The 22035-nt window shown below is 41.1% G+C and overlaps 1 protein-coding gene across 1 annotated transcript in view; it reads left to right on the forward strand.

Moving 5' to 3' along the window:
- Window positions 1–15663, forward strand: part of UTP18 (UTP18 small subunit processome component) — a 56868-nt gene extending 41205 nt beyond the window's left edge. The window contains exon 13 of the mRNA XM_054671201.2: window positions 15557–15663. Coding sequence (XP_054527176.1) covers window positions 15557–15596 — 40 coding nt within the window. The 3' untranslated portion in view covers window positions 15597–15663. The remainder of the gene's footprint in view (window positions 1–15556) is intronic.
- The last annotated feature ends 6372 nt before the right edge of the window (window positions 15664–22035 follow it).

Here is a 22035-nt window from a genome sequence, read left to right on the forward strand (position 1 = left end):
CCCCAACCCCCGCTACAAAGACTGGTTCAAAGCAATATGTTTCCAATTTTTCTCTGTAATGAGTAAGACCTAGTATTTAATGGCACACCAAAGTGACAAAGTGACTATAGTCAGTAATAACTTAATTGCACATTCTAAAATAACAGTGTAATTGGATTGTTTGTAACAAAGGATAAAAACTTGAGGGGATTGATACCCCATTTGCCATGTTTTATTTTTATTTATTTTTTTGACAGAGCCTTGCTCTGTCGCCCAGGCTGGAGTGCAGTGGCACAATCTCGGCTCACTGCAACCTCCGCCTCCCAGGTTCAAGTGATCCTCCTGCCTCAGCCTCCCGAGTAGCTGGGATTACAGGCGCCCCCCACCACATGTATTTTTAGTAGAGATGGGGTTTTACCATATGGGTCAGGCTGCTCTGGAACTCCTGACCTCAGGTGATCCACCCACCTCGGCCTCCCAAAGTGCTGGGATTACAGGCGTGAGCCACCGTGCCCAGCTCCATGATGCAATTCTTACACATTGCATGCCTGTATCAAAATTCTATAAACTTAAAAAATCTGACTTGATTACAGGCAGAACAAAAAGTTGGCGACAGAGTCAAATTCCATAAAATATTTGAGGGAATTATTCTGAGCCAAATATGAGTGACCAAGGCCCGATGCAGACTCTCAAGAGATCCTGAGAACATTTGCCCAAGGTGGTTGGGTTATAGCTTGATTTTAGATATTTTAGGGGGACAGAGGCGTGAAAGGAAAATACATTTTGGGGCCCCCAAATCACTAAGCTAAAGGGAAAAGTCAAGCCAGGAACTGGTTAGAACAAACCTGCCTCCCATTCTATTCAAAGTCATCCCTGTGCTCACTGAGATGAATGCACATCTGATTGCCTCCTTTGGAGAGGTTAATCAGAAACTCAAAGGAATGCTACTGTTTTTCTCTCACCTACCTGTGACCTGGAAGCCCCCTCCCTGCTTCAAGTTGTCCTGCCTTTCTGGACAGAACCAATGTACCTCTTACATATATTGATTGATGTCTCATGTCTCCCTAAAATGTATAAAACCAAGCTGTGCCCTGACCACCTTGGGCACACATGTTGTCGGGACTCCCTGAGGCTGTGTCACAGGTGCAAGTTCTCAACTTTAGCAAAATAAACTTTCTAAATTAACTGAGACCTGTCTCAGATATTCAGGGTTCACATTTTGGTAACCACAAAGGAACTCTGAGTGGAGGTGCCTCCCGGCCTCTGACAAATCTCCTATTGGTGCTTGGTACCATCTTGAGCTGTCTTGATGGCTCAAACCAATAGGGCAATTTGCTGAGGTCTGGAAGCACGCCCTCCAGAGAATCCCTGATCTCTCAAAATTTGGTCAAGATCTGAAGTTTATTTTGCTTTACAACTCCTTTTTTTCTTGTGAGTTTTATTTGCTTCCTCCAGCACAAGGAAGGCTAGTTTTCCTGCTTCCATGACAAATAGGTTACTCCTTTAGGGCTTTGAGCTTGCTCCCAACAGGGAAGGCAAATTTGAGGGTTTTTTTTCCCTGCTTCTAGGATAATAGAGAGCAGTCTTCAGCCTGAGACCTGTCCTTAGGTAAGTAATTGAATTGGGGTTTGTCTTGGCTAAAGTTAAGGTTAACAACCAGCTGGTCTTCATTTCTCCTTACCATTAGAGTGCTCAGTAATCATTTAAGTTGTGCAATTGTTTGTTTTGCTCAACGGTTTTGTTGTTGTTTGTCTCTGTTTTTGTTGTTTCAACCTTTTTCCCATTGGGTTTGACCAACTGTATCTGACTTGATCAAGTCCAAAGAAAGTTTCAAAGTATAGGGAACAAGCCCTCTGAATTGGCTAAATTCCCAACATACACAAAAAGGTGGACTTGTTATGTAAATAAAGCCCTTAAGTAGTCCAAATAAAAAATCTTTCCTTTTTTTTCCCCCTCTTGCTGGCTGTTTTTCAATTCCCCCATACTCCCCCCACACCCCCCTTCCCACACACACAAAGGTGATATGGTGAGGGGAGAAAAATGGCCAGGAAAAAGAAAAAAAAAAAGGAAAGATATTTGATTTTGATTACTTAAGGGGCTTTATTTACATAAGAAGGCCGCCTTTTGGCTAGCCAGGCCAAACTGTAAGAGCAATGGCTGTTACCCTACAGTGGAGTTCCATAGCCAATGTTCTGCCTTCTTTTTATCACCACGACAGCCTGGGTTTTGTCCCTAAATGAAGCCCTTTCTGGTTTAATACTTGGTACTTCTGAAATAGCAGCAATTTGTCCTATTTGAAATATGGTAATGAAATTTAAAAAGATTTTTTAAAAAGGAGATCAATGGTTAAAAGTCAGCTCAATTAAAAGCTAACATCGAAGATGCGTGTGTGTGTGTGTGTGTGTGTGTGTGTGTGTGTGTGTGTGAGTGTTTGTATTTTAAAGGCCTTCATTTTTTTTTCCTCTTAGGACCTTGTCTTTTTTTTGAACAAAACCTTTTTTCTTCTCTGTTGACTGAATTCTGTTTTCTTTATTTGCTTCTGCTGTCCCTCCTTTCTCTTGCACCCTCTGCTGCATGAAGACCTAAAATAGTTTATAATAGTCTGAAGTTCCTAAAAGGAAAAAGAGAAGGTATAATCCCAGCACTTTGGGAGGCCGAGGCGGGTGGATCATGAGGTCAGGAGATCGAGACCATCCTGGCCAACATGGTGAAACCCCATCTCTACTAAAAAAAACACAAAAAATTAGCCGGGTGTGGTGGCAGGCGCCTGTAGTCCCAGCTACTCGGGAGGCTGAGGCAGGAGAATGGCGTGAACCCGGGAGGCAGAGCTTGCAGTGAGCCGAGATAGTGCCACTGCACTCCAGCCTGGGTGACAGAGTGAGACTCTGTCTCAAAAAAAACAAAACAAAAAAATAAAAAAACAAAAAAACAGAGAAGGTGCCAGACTCCCTTTTGGGAAATGTCTGTTTTTCCTTATGGAATCCAAAGAGTGTAAACAGACAAGTTCGTCTCAGCTCTCAAACTGCTTGCTTTTGTATTGTGTTACCTGATTTTTTTAACTAAAATAGTTATTGCAACAGAGGCAACTCTTGGGTTGCTAAGGAAGAATGTAGTTTAGACACTTAGAAATGTCTTTGTTAAAAAAATTTTTTTTGAGTGCACTGGAAAAGCATGAGGTCTAGCCTCATAGTAATTCTCCCGTTTTGGAGATCCAGGATTCAGTGTGGGCTCTGCCCAGAGATCAGAGATCCACTTAAAAGGCAGATAGTCCATATCTAAATAAAATTGGTTTCCTTATACAATCCTATGATAGATTTCTATAATTTTATGTTTGATTTGGCATCTATCTTTAATCTCACTCTAGCATCACCAGACTTTTTCTCTCTGTACCTTGAGATGTAAATTTTGTTACCTGATTTTTCACCTAAGAGTTGTTTCCTTCGATATGCAGATTTAAGGCAATTTAGCTGACAACTGCCAGGGTAATGAAACAGGTTATGAAGAGTTTGCAAGTCTAAGACAGGAAAAAAAAAAAGTAGGTCTTATGAATCTATAAGATGTACTTCTACTGGTATGCCTAATACGTCTATGTAATTATGTATTGTGTACACAATGTTTCACTACTAAAAATATATAAAAGCTCTAATTTTCATTCCAAGATGGCTGAATAGGAACAGCTCTGGTCTGCAGCTCCCAGAGTGATCGACACAGAAGATGGGTGATTTCTGCATTTCCAACTGAGATACCTAGTTCATCTCACTGGTACTGGTTGAACAGTGGGTGCAGCCCATGGAGGGTGAGCGGAAGCAGGGCAGGGCGTTGCCTCACCCAGGAAGCGCGAGGGGTCTGGGGATTTCCCTTTCCTAGCCAAGGGAAGCTGTGACAGACTGTACCTGGAAAAAACGGGACACTCCCACCCAAATACTGCACTTTTCCCAAAGTTTTAGCAACCGGCAGACAAGGAGATTCTCTCCCATGCCTGGCTCGGTGGGACTCATACCCACGGAGCCTTGCTTAAGGCTAGCGCAGCAGTCTGAGATAGATCTGCGAGGCTGCAGGCTGGTGGGGAGAGGGGTATCCGCCATTGCTGAGGTTTGATTAGGTAAACAAAGCGGCCGGGAAACTCAAACTGGGTGGAGCCCACCACAGCTCAGCAAGGCCTACTGCCTCTACAGACTCCACCTCTGTGGGCAGGGCATAGCTGAATAAAGGGCAGCAGAAACTTCTGCAATCTTAAACGTCCCTGTCTGACACCTCGGAAGAGAACAGTGGTTCTCGCAGCATGGTGTTTGAGCCCTGAGAATGGACAGACTGCCTCCTCAAGTGGGTGTCTGATCCCTGTGTAGCCTAACTGGGAGACACCTCCCAGTAGGGGCCGACAGACACCTCATACAGGTGGGTGCTCCTCTGGGACAAATCTTTCAGATGAAGGATCAGGCAGCAGTATTTGCTGTTCTGCAATATTTACCGTTGTACAGCCTGTGCTGGTGATACCCAGGCAAACAGGGTCTGAAGTGGACCTCCAGCAAACTCCAACAGACCTGCAGCTGAAGGACCTGACTGTTAGAAGGAAAACTAACAAACAGGAAGGAATAGCGTAAATATCGACAAAAAGGACATCCACACCCAAACCCCATTTGTAGGTCACCAACATCAAAGACCAAAGGTAGATAAAACCACAAAGATGGGGAGAAACCAGAGCAGAAAAGCTGAAAACTCAAAAAACCAGAGTGCCTCTTCTCCTCCAAATGATCCCATCTCCTCACCAGCAACAGAACAAAGCTGGACGGAAAATGACTTCGATGAGTTGACAGAAGTAGGCTTCAGAAGGTCGGTAATAACAAACTTCTCTGAGCTAAAGGAGCGTGTTCTAAACCATTGCAAGGAAGCTAAAAACCTTGAAAAAAGGTTAGAGGAATGGCTAACTAGGATAAACAGTGTAGAGAATACCTTAAATGACCTGATGGAGCTGAAAACCATGGCATGAGAGCTTCGTGATGCGTGCACAAGCTTCAATAGCCAATTCGATCAAGTGGAAGAAAGGATGTCAGTGATTGAAGATCAAATTAATGAAATAAAGCAAGAAGACAAGATTAGAGAAAAAAGAGTAAAAAGAAATGAACAAAGCCTCCAAGAAATATGGGACTATGTGAAAAGACCAAATCTACGTTTGATTGGTGTATTTGAAAGTGACGGGGGGAATGGAGCCAAGTTGGAAAACACTCTTTAGGATATTGTCCAGGAGAACTTCCCCAACCTAGCAAGGCAGGCCAACATTCAAATTCAGGAAATACAGAGAACACCAAAAAGATACTCCTCAAGAAGAGCAACCCCAAGACATATAATTGTCAGATTCACCAAGGTTGAAATGCAGGGAAAAATGTTAAGGGCAGCCAGAGAGAAAGGTCGGGTTACCCACAAAGGGAAGCCCATCAGACTAACAGTGGATCTCTTGGCAGAAACTCTACAAGCCAGAAGAGAGTGGGGGCCAATATTCAACATTCTTAAAAGAATTTTCAACACAGAATTTCATATCCAGCCAAACTAAGCTTCATAAATGAAAGATAAATAAAATCCTCTACAGACAAGCAAATGCTGAGAGATTTTTGTCACCACCAGGCCTGCCTTACAAGAACTCCTGAAGGAAGCACTAAACATGGAAAGGAACAACCGGTACCAGCCACTGCAAAAACATGCCAAATTGTAAAGACCATCAATGCTATGAAGAAACTGCATCAATTAATGGGCAAAATAACTAGCTAACATCATAATGACAGGATCAAATTCACACATAACAATATTAACCTTAAATGTAAATGGGCTAAATGCCCCAATTAAAAGACACAGACTGGCAAATTGGATAAAGAGTCAAGACCCATCAGTGTGCTGTATTTAGGAGATCCATCTCACGTGCAGAGACACATATAGGCTCAAAATAAAGGGATGGAGGAAGATCTACCGAGCAAATGGAAAGGAAAAAAAAGCAGGGGTTGCAATCCTAGTCTCTGATAAAACAGACTTTAAACCCACAAAGATCAAAAAAGACAAAGAAGGGCATTTCATAATGGTAAAGGGATCAATTCAACAAGAAGAGCTAACTTTCCTAAATATATATGCACCCAATACAGGAGCACCCAGATTCATAAAGCAAGTCCTTAGAGACCTACAAAGAGACTTAGACTCCCACACAATAATAATGGGAGACTTTAATACCCCACTGTCAATAGTAAACAGATCAATGAGACAGAAGGTTAACAAGGATATCCAGGACTTGAACTCAGCTCTACACCAAGCAGACCTAATAGACATCTACAGAACTCTCCCCTCTAAATCAACAGAATATACATTCTTCTCAGCACCACATCGCACTTATTCCAAAATTGACCACGTAGTTGGATGTAAAGCACTCCTCAGCAAATGTAAAAGAACAGAAATTATGACATACTGTCTCTCAGACCACAGTGCAATCAAACTAGAATTCAGGATTGAGAAACTCACTCAAAACTGCACAACTACATGGAAACTGAACAACCTGCTCCTGAATGACTACTGGGTAATAATGAAATGAAGGTAGAAATAAAGATGTTGTTTGAAACCAATGAGAACAAAGACACAACATACCAGAATCTCTGGGACACATTTAAAGCAGTGTGTAGAGGGAAATTTATAGCACTAAATGCCCACAAGAGAAAGCAGGAAAGATCTAAAATTGACACCCTAACATCACGATTAAAAGAACTAGAGAATCTGCAAGAGCAAACAAATTCAAAAGCTAGCAGAAGGCAAGAAATAACTAAGATCAGAGAAGAACTGAAGGAGATAGACACACAAAAAACCCTTCAAAAAAATCAATGAATCCATGAGCTGTTTTTTTGAAAAGATCAGCAAAATTGATAGACTGCTAGCAAGACTAATAAAGAAGAAAAGAGAGAAGAATCAAATAGACACAATAAAAAATGATAAAGGGGATATCACCAGGAATCAAATAGACACAATAAAAAATAATAAAGGGGATATCATCACCAGTCCCACAGAAATACAAACTACCATCAGAGAATACTATAAACACCTCTACACAAATAAACTAGAAAATCTAGAAGAAATGGATGAATTCCTGGACACATACACCCTCCCAAGACTAAACCAGGAAGAAGTTGAATTTCTGAATAGACCAATAACAGGCTCTGAAATTGAGGCAATAATTAATAGCTTACCAACCAAAAAAAGTCCAGGACCAGATGGATTCACAGCCAAATTCTACCAGAGGTACAAAGAGGAGCTGGTACCATTCCTTCTGAAAGTATTCCAATCAATAGAAAAAGGGAATCCCCCCAAGAATTTTAAACCAATATCCCTGATGAACGTCAATGTGAAAATACTCAGTAAAATACTGGCAAACCAAATCCAGCAGCTCATCAAAAAGCTTATCCACAACGATGAAGTCAGCTTCATCCCTGGGATGCAATGCTGGTTCAACATATACAAATCAATACATGTAATCTATCACATAAACAGAACCAATGACAAACACCACATGATTATCTCAATAGATGCAGAAAAAGCCTTCAACAAAATTCAACAGCCCTTCATGCTAAAAACTCTCAATAAACTAGGTATTGATTGAACATATCTCAAAATAATAAGAGCTGTTTATGACAAACCCACAGCCAATATCATACTGAATGGGCAAAAACTGGGAGCAATCCCTTTGAAAACTGGCACGAGACAGGGATGCCCTCTCTCACCACTCCTATTCAACATAGTGTTGGAAGTTCTGGCCAGGGCAATCAGGCAAGAGAAAGAAATAAAGGGTATTCAATTAGGAAAAGAGGAAGTCAAATTGTCCCTGTTTGCAGATGACATGATTGTATATTTAGAAAACCCCATCGTCTCAGTTCAAAATCTCCTTAAGCTGATAAGCAACTTCAGCCAAGTCTCAGGATACACAATCAATGTGCAAAAATCACAAGCATTCCTATACACCAGTAACAGACAGACAGCCAAATCATGAGTGAACTCCCATTCACAATTGCTACAAAGAGAATATAATACCTAGGAATTCAACTTACAAGGGATGTGAAGGACCTCTTCAAGAAGAACTACAAACCACTGCTCAACAAAATAAAAGAGGACACAAACAAATGGAGGAACATTCCATGCTCATGGACAGGAAGAATCAGTATTGTGAAAATGGCCATACTGCCCAAGATAATTTATAGATTCAATGCCATCCCCATCAAGCTACCAATGACTTTCTTCACAGAATTGGAAAAAACTACTTTAAAGTTCATATGGAACCAAAAAAGAGCCCACATAGCCAAGACATCCTAAGCAAAAAGAACAAAGCTGGAGGCATCATGCTACCTGACTTCAAACTATACTATAAGGCTACAGTAACCAAAACAGCATGGTACTGGTACCAAAACAGAGATATAGACCAATGGAAGGGAACAGAGGCCTGAGAAATAACACCACACATCTACAACCATCTGATCTTTGACAAACCTGACAAAAACAAGAAATGGGGAGAGGATTTCCTATTTAATAAATGTTGCTGGGAAAACTGGGTAGCCTTATGTAGAAAGCTGAAACTGGATCCCTTCCTTACACCTGACATAAAAATTAATTCAAGATGGATTAAAGACTTAAATTTTAGAACTAAAACCGTAAAAAACCCTAGAAGGAAACCTAGGCATCACCATTCAGGACATAGGCATGGGCAAAGACTTTATGACTAAAACACCAAAAGCCATGGCATCAAAAGCCAAAATAGACAAATGGGATCTGATTAAACTAAAGAGCTTCTGCACAGCAAAATAAACTACCATCAGAAGAGAACAGGCAACCTACAGAATGAAAGAAAAATTTTCCAGCTACCCATCTGACAAAGGGCTAATATCCAGAATCTACAAAGAACTTAAACAAATTTACAAGAAAATAACAACCCTATCAAAAAGTGGGCCAAGGATATGAACAGACACTTCTCAAAAGAAGACATTTATGCAGCCAACAGACATGTGAAAAAATGCTCATCATCACTGGTCATCAGAGAAATGCAAATCAAAACCACAATAAGATACCATCTGAATGGTGATCATTAAAAAGTCAGAAAACAATAGATGCTGGAGAGGATATGGAGAAATAGGAACACTTTTACACTGTTGGTGGGAGTGTAAATTAGTTCAACCATTGTACAAGTCAGTGTGGCAATTCCTCAAAGATCTAGAACTAGAAATACCATTTGACCCAGCAATCCCATTACTGGGTATATAACCAAAGGATTATAAATCATGCTACTATAAAGACACATACACATGTGTGTTTATTGCAGCACTATTCACAATAGCAAAGACTTGGAACCAACCCAAATGTCCATCAATGATAGACTGGATTAAGAAAATGTGGCACATATACACCATGGAATACTATGCTACCACAAAAAAGGATGAGTTGATGTCCTTTGCAGGGACATGGATGAAGGTGGAAACCATCATTCTCAGCAAACTATCACAAGGAGAGAAAACCAAACACCACATGTTCTCACTCATAGGTGGAAATTGAACAATGAGAACACTTGGACACAGGGCGGGGAACATCACACACTGGGGCCTGTTTGGGTGTGGGGGATGGATAGCATTAGGAGAAATACCTAATGTAAATGACGAGTTGATGGGTGCAGCAGACCAACATGGCACATGTATACCTATGTAACAAACCTGCATGTTGTGCACATGTACCCTAGAATTTAAAGTATAATAATAAAAAAGCTCTAATTAAGTGGCTTAAAGAAAAATAAAAGCAATTAAATCAAATACTTTATCAGAAAAAATGGAAAGACTAGTCAAATGCTTTTTCAAGTTTATGTGACTTAAGTAAAATCTTTAATAAATAAGCTGGCTTTAAAATTATTGGTAAAGTAATATTAGAAATGTTTTAAGAATTGCCAGCATGCACTTTTGTTTGTATTTATTGTTCAAGCAATTTCACACTTATCCCTGCCAAATACTATAAGGTGTCAAAATTTTGGTATAGGGGTTACAAAACTATAAATCCAGTCCCAAACAGAATGATCTTTGCTTGTATAATTTTTAATAAAGAAGACATTGACATTGGTCTAATGAAGATAGCTACATCTTGAATTACTTACTAAAATACTGTAACCTCTAATCTTGTGGCTTTAGGCAGTGTAGTGTACAGGCAGGAAGGAGGTCTGTTTTGGGAAAGGACTGTTATTGTCTTTGTTTCAAAGCTGTATTAATCAGGGTTCTTTAGAGAGATAGAATTAATGGAATATATAAATATACATATATTTATATAATACATATAATATATATATTTATATATATGTAAAGGGGAGTTCATATTAAGTGTTAACTCACACAATCACAAGGTCCCACAATAGGCCATCTCCAGGCTGAGGAACAAGGAGGGTCAGTTCGACTTCCAAAACTGAAGAACTTGGAGTCCAATTTTCAAGGGTAGGAAGCATCCAGCACGGGAGAAAGATGTAGGCTGGGAGGCTAAGCCAGTCTCTCTTTTTACATTTTTCTGCCTGCTTCTATTCTAGCCGAGCTGGCAGTTGATTAGATTGTGCCCACCCAGATTAAGGGTGGGTCTGCCTTTCCCAGCTCACTGACTTAAATGTTAATCTCCTTTGGCAACACCCTCACAGACACACCCAGGATCAATACTTTGTATCCTTCAATCCAATCAAGTTGACACTCAGTATTAACCATCACAAAAGCTAAAGTATAAACTAAGATCCTCCCAAAGTTAGTTTTGCCTATGCCCAGGAATGAACAAGGACATCTTGGCAGTTAGAAGCAAGATGGATTAAATCATATCTTTTTCACTGTCTCAGTTATAATTTTGCAATGGCGGTTTCATAACTTTAAATGATGACTATTGCAGTTTTCATAAATAATCTAGGTAAACAAAATAAAATAATTAGGTAAATGTAATGGCAGAAATACTTGTAGACAAACTTGTCATAATTTAGAATCTAAACTTATGTTAAATAATAGATATTTCATTATTTGGGTATTTTCCAATAAAAATATATGGTAGGAAAACATTCCTTCTTAAAAAAAGATTTGTTTTGAAAAAGGTGAATATTTTTTGTCTAATTCAATGCTTATTTAAAGGTTATGTATAAGCAAGGTAAAAGGAACCAGGAAATAAGAGAGATGTAAAGAAAGTTATAGAAATAAAGGCCCGGCACGGTTCCTTACGCCTGTAATCCCAGCACTTCGGGAGGCTGACACAGGTGAATCACTTGAGGCCAGGAGTTCGAGACCAGCCTGGGCAATATGGTGTAACCTCATCTTTACTAAAAATACAAAAATTAGCCAGATGTGGTGGTGTGCACCTGTAATCTCAGCTACTCGGGAGGCTGAGGCAGGATAATCGTTTGAATCCCAGTGGCAGAGGTTGTAGTGAGCTGAGATTGTGCCGCTGAATTCCAGCCTTGGTGACAGAGTGAGACCCTGCTCAAAAAACAAACAAAAAAAGAAAGTTATAGAAATAAAGAGGTATTTTTTGGTAGGAAAGCTTAAAGAGAAATGATTTTTTTTTTCTTTTCAGACAGAGTCTCATTCTGTCGCCCAGCTAGAGTGCAGTGACAAAATTTGGCTCACTGCAACCTGTGTCTCCTGGGTTCAAGCAATTCTCCTGCCTCAGCCTCCCAAGTAGCTGGGATTACAGGTGCATGCCACCATACCCAGCTAATTTTTGTATTTTTAGTAGAGATGGGGTTTCATCATGTTGGCCAGGCTCATCTCAAACTCCCAAGCTCAAATGATCCACCTGCCTCAGCCTCCCAAAGTGCTGGGATTATAGGTGTGAGCCACCATGCCCAGCCAAGAGAAATGATTTCATATGAGAAAGAATCTTGTATGGTAAATTTAGTCCTAGAATAAAATGACTGGTCGTTTAAGAAAGAGAGATGTTCAGGCCGGGCGCAGTGGCTCATGCCTCTAAATGCCAGCACTTTGGGAGGCTGAGGCGGGTGGATCACCTGAGTTCAGGAGTTCGAGACCAGCCTGGCCAACATGTTGAAACCCTGTCCCTACTAAAAATACAAAAAATTAGCTGGGTGTGGTGGTGTGCGCCTGTACTCCCAGCTACTTGGGAGGCCGAGGCAGGAGAATTGCTTGAACCCGGGAGGCGGAGATTGCAGTGAGCCGAGATTTTGCCACTGCACTCCAGCCTGGGCAACAAGAGTGAAACTCCGTCTCCAAAAAAAAAAAAAAAAAGAGAGAGAGATGTTCAGGACAAACCAGAAAGTCCCAGCATGTCATGGATCCTCTATATGAGTATTTTTAAAAAATACCAAAAGCATTTATATGATCAAGTTGTCTATAATTAAAGGGAAAATATAATGGCCTTTCTAGAGATTGGGTTTGATATTAAAAAAAAAACTCTTATACACTAAAAAATTGGTTAGAACAATAAAATTTTTTTTTTTTTTTTGAGACAGAGTCTCACTCTTTTGCCCAGGCTGGAGTGCAGTGGCACAATCTTGGCTCACTGAAACCTCCGCCTCTTGGCTTCATGTGATTCCCCTGCCTCAGCCTCCTGAGTAGCTGGGATTACAGGCACTTGCCATCACACCCAACTAATTTTTGCATTTTTAGTAGAGATGGGGTTTCACCACGTTGGCCAGGCTGGTCTTGAACTCCTGACCTCAGATGATCCACCCACCTTGGCCTCCCAAATTGCTGGGATTACAAGCATGAGCCACTGTGTCTGGCCAGAACAATGAAATTTTCTTAAGGGACTGATTTATTCTTAAGAGATTTTAATTTTTTTAACCCAAAGTTCAAGTTTTATTGCATCTTGCCATTTTTGGTTTTCTCTCCCCCTTTAAAAGGCATGAAATAATAACACTCTTCTTCAAACCATTTTCAGCTTAAGTTTTTTCCGCCCCCCTCAGGTTCTGTTTGTTGTGGCCTTATGCTAACAATGTTTCCTTAAAGGTCTAAAGCAAATGTTTTCTTCCAACATAATATTCTGTGCAGTGCAGAAGGTCTTTTCTTTTGCCTTTTGGTAACTGGCTTAACAGATTTTATGTGTTATTGAAATAATTCGCATGCCATTATTATTAAGTTTTGGTTTGATTAGAAAAAAACTGAGATTAAAAAAGTTTTTTTTTTTTTTTTTTTTTTTTTTGAGACAGAGTCTCACTCTGTTGCCAGGCTGGAGCACAGTGGTGCGATCTTGGCTCACTGCAACCTCCGACTCCCTGGTTTAGTGATTCTTTTGCCTCAGCCTCCCGAGTAGCTGGGATTACAGGCATGCGCCACCACATCCAGCTAATTTTTGTATTTTTAGTAGACATGGGGTTTCCCCATGTTGGCTGGGAGATCTTGATTCCTGACCTCGTGATCTGCCCGCCTTGGCCTCCCAAATTGCCGGGATTACAGGCATGAAAAGTTTCTGTTAAAATTAAGATTATTGGCTGGGTGCAGTGGCTCACGCCTGTAATCCCAGGACTTTGGGAGGCTGAGTTGGGTGGATCATGAGGTCAGGAGTTTGAGACCAGCCTGGCCAATGTGGTGAACCTCTGTCTCTACTAAAAATACAAAAATTAGCCGGACCTGGTGGTGTGCGCCTGTAATCCCAGCTACTCGGGAGGCTGAGGCAGGAGAATTGCTTGAACCTGGGAGGCAGAGGTTGCAGTGAGCTGAGATCATGCCACTGTACTCCAGCCTGGGCAATAGGGTGAGACTCTGTCTCAAAAAAATTAAATTAAATTAAATTAAGATTATTACACCTGTGTATCTTTCTGTATGTGCTTTTAAAGTCCTTGTGACATTGAGTTACAGGGCTTTGACACCTGGGTCTAAAAAGGACACCAGGCCAGGCACGGTGGCTCACACCTGTAATCTCAATATTTTGGGAGGCCTAGACAGGTAGATCACCTGAGGTCAAGAGTTTAAGACCAGCCTGCCAACATGGTGAGACCCCATCTTTACTAAAAATACAAAAATTAGCTGGGTGTGGTGGTGTGCATCTGTAATCCCAGTTATTTGGGAGGCTGAGGCAGGAGAATTGCTTGAACCCAGGAGGCGGAGGTTGTAGCGAGCCAAGATCGCGCCATTGCACTCCAGCCTGGGCAACAAGGGCAAAACTCTGCCTCAAAAGAATAAAATTAAAAAATAAAAAGTACACTATGTCTTTGTAAATCTTAAACACTGGTAATAATTAAGGCCTCGTCTTCTGGCCTGGTAGAAGATGCCAATCAAAATAAACTGTGTTCCTGAGACACAGGGCCAGAAATTAAAGTTATTCAACTCCTCAGGGCCCAGGGGCTATTGTGGAAAAGGTAGGTGCATGAGATTATAAGGGCTGATTTTGAGAGAGAAAATAAGTTCAGTTGCTCTATAAATTAACCATTAATGTGAAAGGTACACTGATGCAAGACCAGCATATGGGCCCCTTTGTCAGATTAACAATGTTTTCTTGAAGCATTAACTGACTTCTTAATAAAACTTATAACGATTGTAAAAGGCTTATTCATGTTACATCTTATGGTCAATATTAAAATTCTATAATTTATAACAATTTGAAAATCTAATTGTCTTCATGTTCTTTTTATTAGGGCTTATTGTTTGGAAAATTAAGTTTCTTGAAGACCGAAGGTTTTTGCCTTTTTTTGAAATCCTTGAGTTATCAGTTTGGTTAAATGAATGACTTATTTTACAATGACCTGTGATCCTATTTTGTGATATCAAGTGTTTTAAACCTCTGATATCTGATGAACTTTCCAAAATCAAATTATAAATTATGACTTTTTCTGACATAAATATTCCTTTAAGATATTCATTTCCCTAAAGTCCAAAAATGACATAATTTGGCTTATTTGGTATAAAAATTATACAGGAAGCATTGTCAAATATGAAATGGTTTTTGGCTTTCTTTGGGCTGTATTTGTATATTATTGGTATGTGTTCCAAAATTATGGGAAACTCCTATAATTCTGATTGACTTAGTGTATGTTATCAGGAATAATTATAATTGTTATGTTAAATTATTATGTGCCACAGAGGTAATTCCTTGTCAATTGTGTCTTTGACTATGGCTGCCTTAAAACTTTTTGCCATCCACAGACAATTGTTGTCTTGTTTTGGTCCTCTTTAGGAAGTGGTTTTATAGCTGATTAGCTATAAAACTCTAACAGGTGTTCTTGAATGCAGGCTTCTGATTACTTTGGAGATTGTGACATCAGAATAGAGGAAAAATGGCAGGACTCATGGAGAGCTGAAATATTCATGAGTATTAAGCAGAACAGGAATTAACTGAGTGGACTGAACTAATAGAAGACTGGAGTAATCTTTTTAGTTTTTGCTTAAAATGTTGCTGATCCTTTGTTTTGTTTTTCAGAGTAAAGGAAACTTCTTTTGGGCTAGTGTTTAATAATTAAGTAAAGTATACTCCTATGAACAAAATTTAGAGCATATTTGCTTCTTGCTACCTGATTTCTCCAGAATTTGGAAACTTTTTGAGAGTATTCCTAACTTATGGCCGTACAGTTATTTGCATAAGTGCAATAAGAATCTGTTTTCATTTGTAACAGGACGGAATTGGAGAAACTGGTTGTTTTACCAAAGGCTTGACTGGAATGGCGTGCTTTTCTTTAAGGAATCAAACTTGACTTATAGAGCCAATAAAAACCCCTTAGAAGAAAACTGGCTGCATAGCATGCCTACACAGTTCCTGAATAGGGTTCCTGATCTGTGGTAAGTAAAGAATATCACTTTCTGACAGGCCCAGGAGCCCCAAGTTATCTTGGGACCTCAAGAAGAGAGGAATTTACTCAACTCATAGGTATTCGATGGTACAAATCCATGACTGGGCTTGGCTTTAAAAAGTCTTATCTGAGATTCCTTCTGTGGAACAAAGTTCCATCAAAGCCAATTTTAAAAGCCTATGTGAAAAATAATTATTCTTGCTTCACTTTATAGAAATAGCCTAGCCAAGTATAATAAAGCAAATTGGTCCTACAATGATTTGTCTTTTGTAAAAATTGGTAACAGGAGAGAGAAAAATTATATTTCAAAAACTATAATACATCTGTTGTTAGATTCTAGTCTTGCCTAATATTTTTCAGTTTTTATTATTTTCTACAGTTTGGACTCAATTCTAATTTTTCCTGGCTACAAGTCTCCAAAATAATGTTTTCCATTTTTTTCTTTTTTCTTTTCCTTCCCCCCCCACCATTTTCCTAACGTGAAATAACTGAAAACTAAGCTGTGCTTTCTTAAAACTCTGCAAACTGAAGCTAGACAACTTAAACGTCAGAAGAAAATAACAGCAACCATATACATATATAAGCCACTTTCTTACCTGCTTACTGATGTATGGACTTCAGAGTAATGTGGCCTATATCAATTTTCCAGGATTGTTCTTTTGTTTTTTGTTGTTTTTCACCATTTTCCCCCTATTTTCTCTTCCTAGGACATGAGACTTCCCAGCCTGCTAAAGGTGAACTTTCCTGATAACTTGGGACCTACCATCTAGGAATAAACTGTCCTAGCCATGAGAGATCAGATGAAACCTGAGACCAGAGATTCATTTCCTTCTAATATGCTTTCTCCCAAAGCTTTTCAAAAGAAAAGCGGGGAAATGTGAAAGGAAAATAAATCTTGGGGCCCCCAAATCACTAAGCTAAAGGGAAAAGTCAAACTGGGAACCACTTAGGGCAATCCTGCCTCCCATTCTATTCAAAGTCATCCCTCTTCTCACTGAGATAAATGCACATCTGATTGCCTCCTTTGGAAAGGCTAATCAGAAACTCAAAAGAATGCAACCATTTGTCTCTCACCGACCTGTGACCTGGAAGCCCCCTCCCTGCTTCAAGTTATCCTGCCTTTCTGGACAGAACCAATGTGTACCTCTTACATATACTGATTGAAGTCTGATGTCTCTCTACAATGTGTAAAACCAAGCTATGCCCCAATCACTTAGGGCACATGTTGTCAGGACCTCCTGAGGCTGTGTCGTGGGTGTGCATCCTCAACTTTGGCAAAATAAACTTTCTTTCTTTCTTTTTTTTTTTTTGAGACAGAGTTTCACTCTTGTTGCCCAGGCTGGAGTGCAATGGCATGATCTCGGCTTACCGCAACCTCCGCCTCCCGGGTTCAAGCAATTCTCCTGCCTCAGCCTCCCGAGTAGCTGAGATTACAGACATGCACCACTATGCCTGGCTAATTTTGTATCTTTAGTAGAGACGGGGTTTCTCCATGTTGAGGCTGGTCTCAAACTCCTGACCTCAGGTGATCCGCCCGCCTCAGCCTCCCAAAGTGCTGGGATTACAGGCGTGAGCCACCGCACCCGGCCGGCAGAATAAACTTTCTAAATTAACTGAGACCTGTCTCAGATACAGGCAGACATCAGTGTGTATACATGTAAGGTATACATTGGTTCGGTCTGGAATGCCTGGACAACTTGAAGGGCTGGAGGGTTTCTAGCTTGTAGGTGGATTCAAAGATTTTCTAGCTTGGGCATGGTGGCTTATGCCTGTAATCCCAGCACTTTGGGAGGCTGAAGTGGGAGGATTGCTTGAGCCCAGGAGTTCGAGACCAGCCTAGGCAACATAGTGAGACCTTGTCTCTACAAAAAATTTTAAAAATTAGCCATGTGCGATGGTGCATGTCTGTAGTCTCAGCTATGTGGGAGGTGGGAGGATAGCTCGATCCCAGGAATTTGAGGCTTCAGTGAGCCACTGCACTCCAGCCTGGGTAACAGAGTGAGCTCTTGTCTTTCCTCCTGCACTGTTAGAAATAAATTTATGGTGCCGCAAAAGAAATAGCACTCAAACATGAATTTTTCTCAGCAAGGCAATTTTACTTCTATAGAAGGGTGCGTTTTGCAGATGGAGCAATGGTGAGAGCACAAGGGAGTGGAAGGGGTTCTTATCCCTGACACAGGTAGCCCCTACTGCTGTGTCGTTCCCCTTTGGCTAGGGTTGGATCACACAGTCTAAGCTAATTCCAGTGGGCTATTTTAAAGAGAGCAGGGGTACGAGCTGGAGTGGCAGGGAGAGTAGTTTGGCAGGAAAGACAGTTACAGAACAGGTACAAGATGACTAAGAACAGAGCAGGTGACCAAGGATGACTAAGGTCAGAGCAGGTGACCAAGGGTGATTAAGGTCAGAGCAGGTGATAGAGGCTAGGAGGGGGTTGTTTACTGAAACTAGGGACGAGGAGATGTAAAGAATGAGGAAGTTAAGCTTTAAAATGAGGAACAAAGAACAGGGGAGCTGAACATACTGATACATTGGTTCTTTGGAGGGGATCTCAGAACTCATTGTACTTAACAATTTATAGGCTAACACCTTTGAAGAAGCATTACTATATCCTACATGTACCATCCCCCCTGCAAAAAAAAAAAAAAACCAAATATTTTCTGATTGGCAATTGGTCGAAAGAGTTAAGTTATTATCTAAAGACCTGGAATCAATAAAAAGGAAGATTTGGGTTAAGATAAGAGGTTGTGGAAACCAAAGTTCTTATTATTGCAGATGAAGCCTCCAGGTAGCTGGCTTCAGAGAGAATAGATGGCAAATGTCTCTTATCAGACCTAAAAAGCTGCCAGACTCTCAATTAACTATCTCCTGGATCAGAAAAGACCAGGAAAGGGAAGGGGATTCTCTACAGAATATGGATTTTTCCTACAAGAGAGAGCTTTGCAGGGCCATTTCAAAATATGTCAAAGAAATATATTTTTGGGTAAAATACTTTGAATTCTTTCAGGGTCTGCTATCTGTCATGTGATGCTATACTAGAGTCAGGTTGGAATTTGGTATCTTACTGCTACAAAGAGTCTGTTTTGTCAGTCTTAATATCTCTGTTTAATGATAATGCTGATCAGTTGTGCCTGAATTCCAAAGGGAGGAGGGTATAATGAGGGATGTTCGACTTCCCTTCCTATCATGGCCTGAACTAGTTTTTCAGGTTTATTTTGGAAATGCCCTTGGCCAAGAGGCAGCAGTCCATTCAGTCAGTTGAGGGGTTTAGAATTTTATGTTTGGTTTACAGAGTAAATATGAGGTAAGGGCTAAAAGCACATTTTCTGAGTCCCAAATCAAGATACATGGGCTAACTAGGGATTTTTGTGCCATTTTCAGATGTGAGACGCTGTCTTGGAGGCATGGTATGAATGTAGACATGATGAAAATTCCGAGGTATTTTGATGGTTTGTGGACAGCAAGTCAGAATATTTGGAATTGGGACTATTTGGGGGTTTAAATTGTAAAGAAGAGCTTGAGAGGGAATGTTGAGGCACGAGGACAGATGAACTATAGGTAGCTGTAGACAAAATTCAAGTCAGTTTTAAAAATGATGAGTTGAAAATAAACCATGAAACTGAATTAGCCAGCAGCCGGCAAATGCATTTTCTCATTGACACCTAAGCAGTGATAAAATTCCCTCATTGTAGATCCTACCTCTTCTTCAGAAAGCATATATAGGCTTGCCTATATGCTTTCTGTAAAATAAAATCAAATTCCCAAAAGTTCCAGTAAGGTTATATGCTGTTATTTTTATATACCTCCTGTTCTCCCCCAAACTCTTGCTTCCTCAAATGCAACATCTTCCTTCTGTTGCCCTCATCTGGATTTTCAGATCATCCATCCACCCACCCATCCCTCCTCCCATCCACCCAATGAGAATCAATGGAGTTCCTGTGGATGTTAGGCACTATGTGGTTCACGCTGGATTCCCAGCACTCACAGAGGCAAAGTCATGGATTAGTTAATTACAAGTTGGACAAACATGACCAAAAGAGAAAGGCATAGTGCTTTGGGAACATAGGGCAAGGAAACAGGACCTGGTCTGAAGGGTCCTGGAAGTCTTCCTGAGGAAGCCATGTTTAAGCTGAGTTCAGAAGAGTGAGTAGAAGTTGGCCAGGAGTATTTCATGCCAGCGCCTTCCCCTCACCCCATTTCTCCCCAAGCCTGCTCTCCCTTGTCCTCTGGAATTCCTTGTCCTACTGTGAAAGCTCCCTGTGCATTTATTGACTGCTTCTCTTTTTCCAGCCCTGGGTTCTTCCTGAAGCTCCTGGGTCTCCAGTAGGTCTCTGCTCTTTGATGGCTCTGCCCACCTCCCCATTTCAGTTTGGCAATAGAATGCTCCTGTGGGCTGGGTGTGGTGGCTCACACCTGTAATCCCAGCAGTTTGGGAGGCCAAGGTGGGCAGATCTCTTGAGCCCAGGAGTTCAAGACCAACCTGGGCAACATGGTGAAACCTGTCTCTCAGAAAATTAGCCAGGTGTGGGTGGCCCACTCCTGTAGTACCAGTTAATCTGGAGGCTGAGCCCAGGAGGTCAAAGATGCAACGAGCCGTGGTCCTGTCACTGCACTTCAGCCTGGGTGACAGAGTGAGACCCTGTTTAAAAAAAAAAGAAAAGAAAAAAATGCTACTGTGACTCTTCCTTCTTACACAATGCTCTAATATGACTTTTAAAGGACACGGTAATCATTTTGTCTTATTTCCACGGGGTAATCATTTTGTCTTTTAACTTTTCTTATCATAGAATTGCTACATTGATAAGACATTTAGCACTGGGTCCCACACAGGGTAAGTTCTTGATATGTATTATTACCCCTACTATGATTTTTAAAAGACTCTGACCGTACATTGTACGTAACAGGCACTTCATAACTGCTTACTCATCTTCCCTTATCCCAGTGCCCATGGGCCAGTTAAGGCAGAGAAGATAGGGTTGTAGGAATCAAATGTTTATTGAGTACCTTAGAAGTCATCCTGACAGTGAGAAGGCTTTGTCCAAGGTTAAACGACTTGTTAATTAATGTGAGAGCTGGACTTGGGATCCAGGTCTTCATACTTGAGCATAGGTGTCCTGATTTGTATTTTAATGCTCTTTCTATGACAGTACCCCATGCTCTTCCAGTCTCTTTGTGGAGTCCCTGTCTTTTATCACTAGAAAGTGACAAAGGCCTTGACTCTGTGCTCAAAAGTCTTTTTTTGTCTCCTCTGCAAAAAGTGGACTCTCTCATGCAATCCCAGAAACTGGAAATTCTCTCTAGAGAGCATGCCTGGCTGTCTCTCAGGGATGGGGTGGGAGTTGGGGGAGGATATAATGCCCCCTCCTGCTACTTACCAGAGTCTATCTCGTCTGAGTGAGCATTTGGAGGACTTTTATCATGGAATCACCCTACATTCCTCAATCTTTGCTTACAAGTGCCCTTGAAGCATCCCTCTGCTTCACTTTTGGAGGAATTGAGTTATAGGTGACAGTTCATACCTACTGCCACCTTCTGTTGTAGAGTGTTAAGTACACAAGGTCTTTCTAGAGATGTGCTCTAGGAGGCAGTATGGCATCAGAGTTAAGAACCTGGAGTCAGTCTACTTGGGTTTAATGTCAGCCTTAACTTGGGCAAATTATTTAAACTCTCCAAGTCTCAGTTTCTTCACTGAGGGACAACAATCAAAGCTACTTCAGAGGGCTGATGGAGGATTAAAAGGTGCTACGACATATAAAGCACATGGCCCGCTGCCTGGCACATAGCAAGCATTCAATAAATGCCAGCTGTTATTATTTTCTCATCTGATACCTACAGCAGCCTTGGGAGATAGGCAGGGCAGGTGTTATTAACCCTTCTATACCCCTGGGAAGGCTGAGTTTCAGAAATGTTAAATGACTTGATCTGAGGTCACAGAGCCAGTGAATGGCAGTCAGGACCCCAGGTGGTCTGACTCTGAGTTCAGTGCTCCTTCTCCCTCTGAGTGGCCTCTGAAATGAATGGTATTTCCCTTGGGGACCTGCCTGACCAACTTTCATGTTTGTGAATTCTCTTTCCTTCCAGCTTCTCCTCCTTTTGTCAGAATTCTGCCTGGTGATAGTTTCCAGAAACCCACCAGTCAAAACACTACCTGTTTCTGTGAGGCCAGGATGCAGGCCTCTCAGGAGGATTCAGGAGGGCTACTCAGTCGCTGGAAGGCTGGAGGGTTCCTGCTCATGCAGTGAGTACATTGAGCCTTCAGCTGGGAGTTAACTTAGTTGTCTGTTGGGTGGAATTACCTTGAGTCCCTT

This window comes from Pan troglodytes, chromosome 19 (genome assembly GCF_028858775.2).
Source record: "Pan troglodytes isolate AG18354 chromosome 19, NHGRI_mPanTro3-v2.0_pri, whole genome shotgun sequence".
NCBI lineage: Eukaryota > Metazoa > Chordata > Mammalia > Primates > Hominidae > Pan > Pan troglodytes.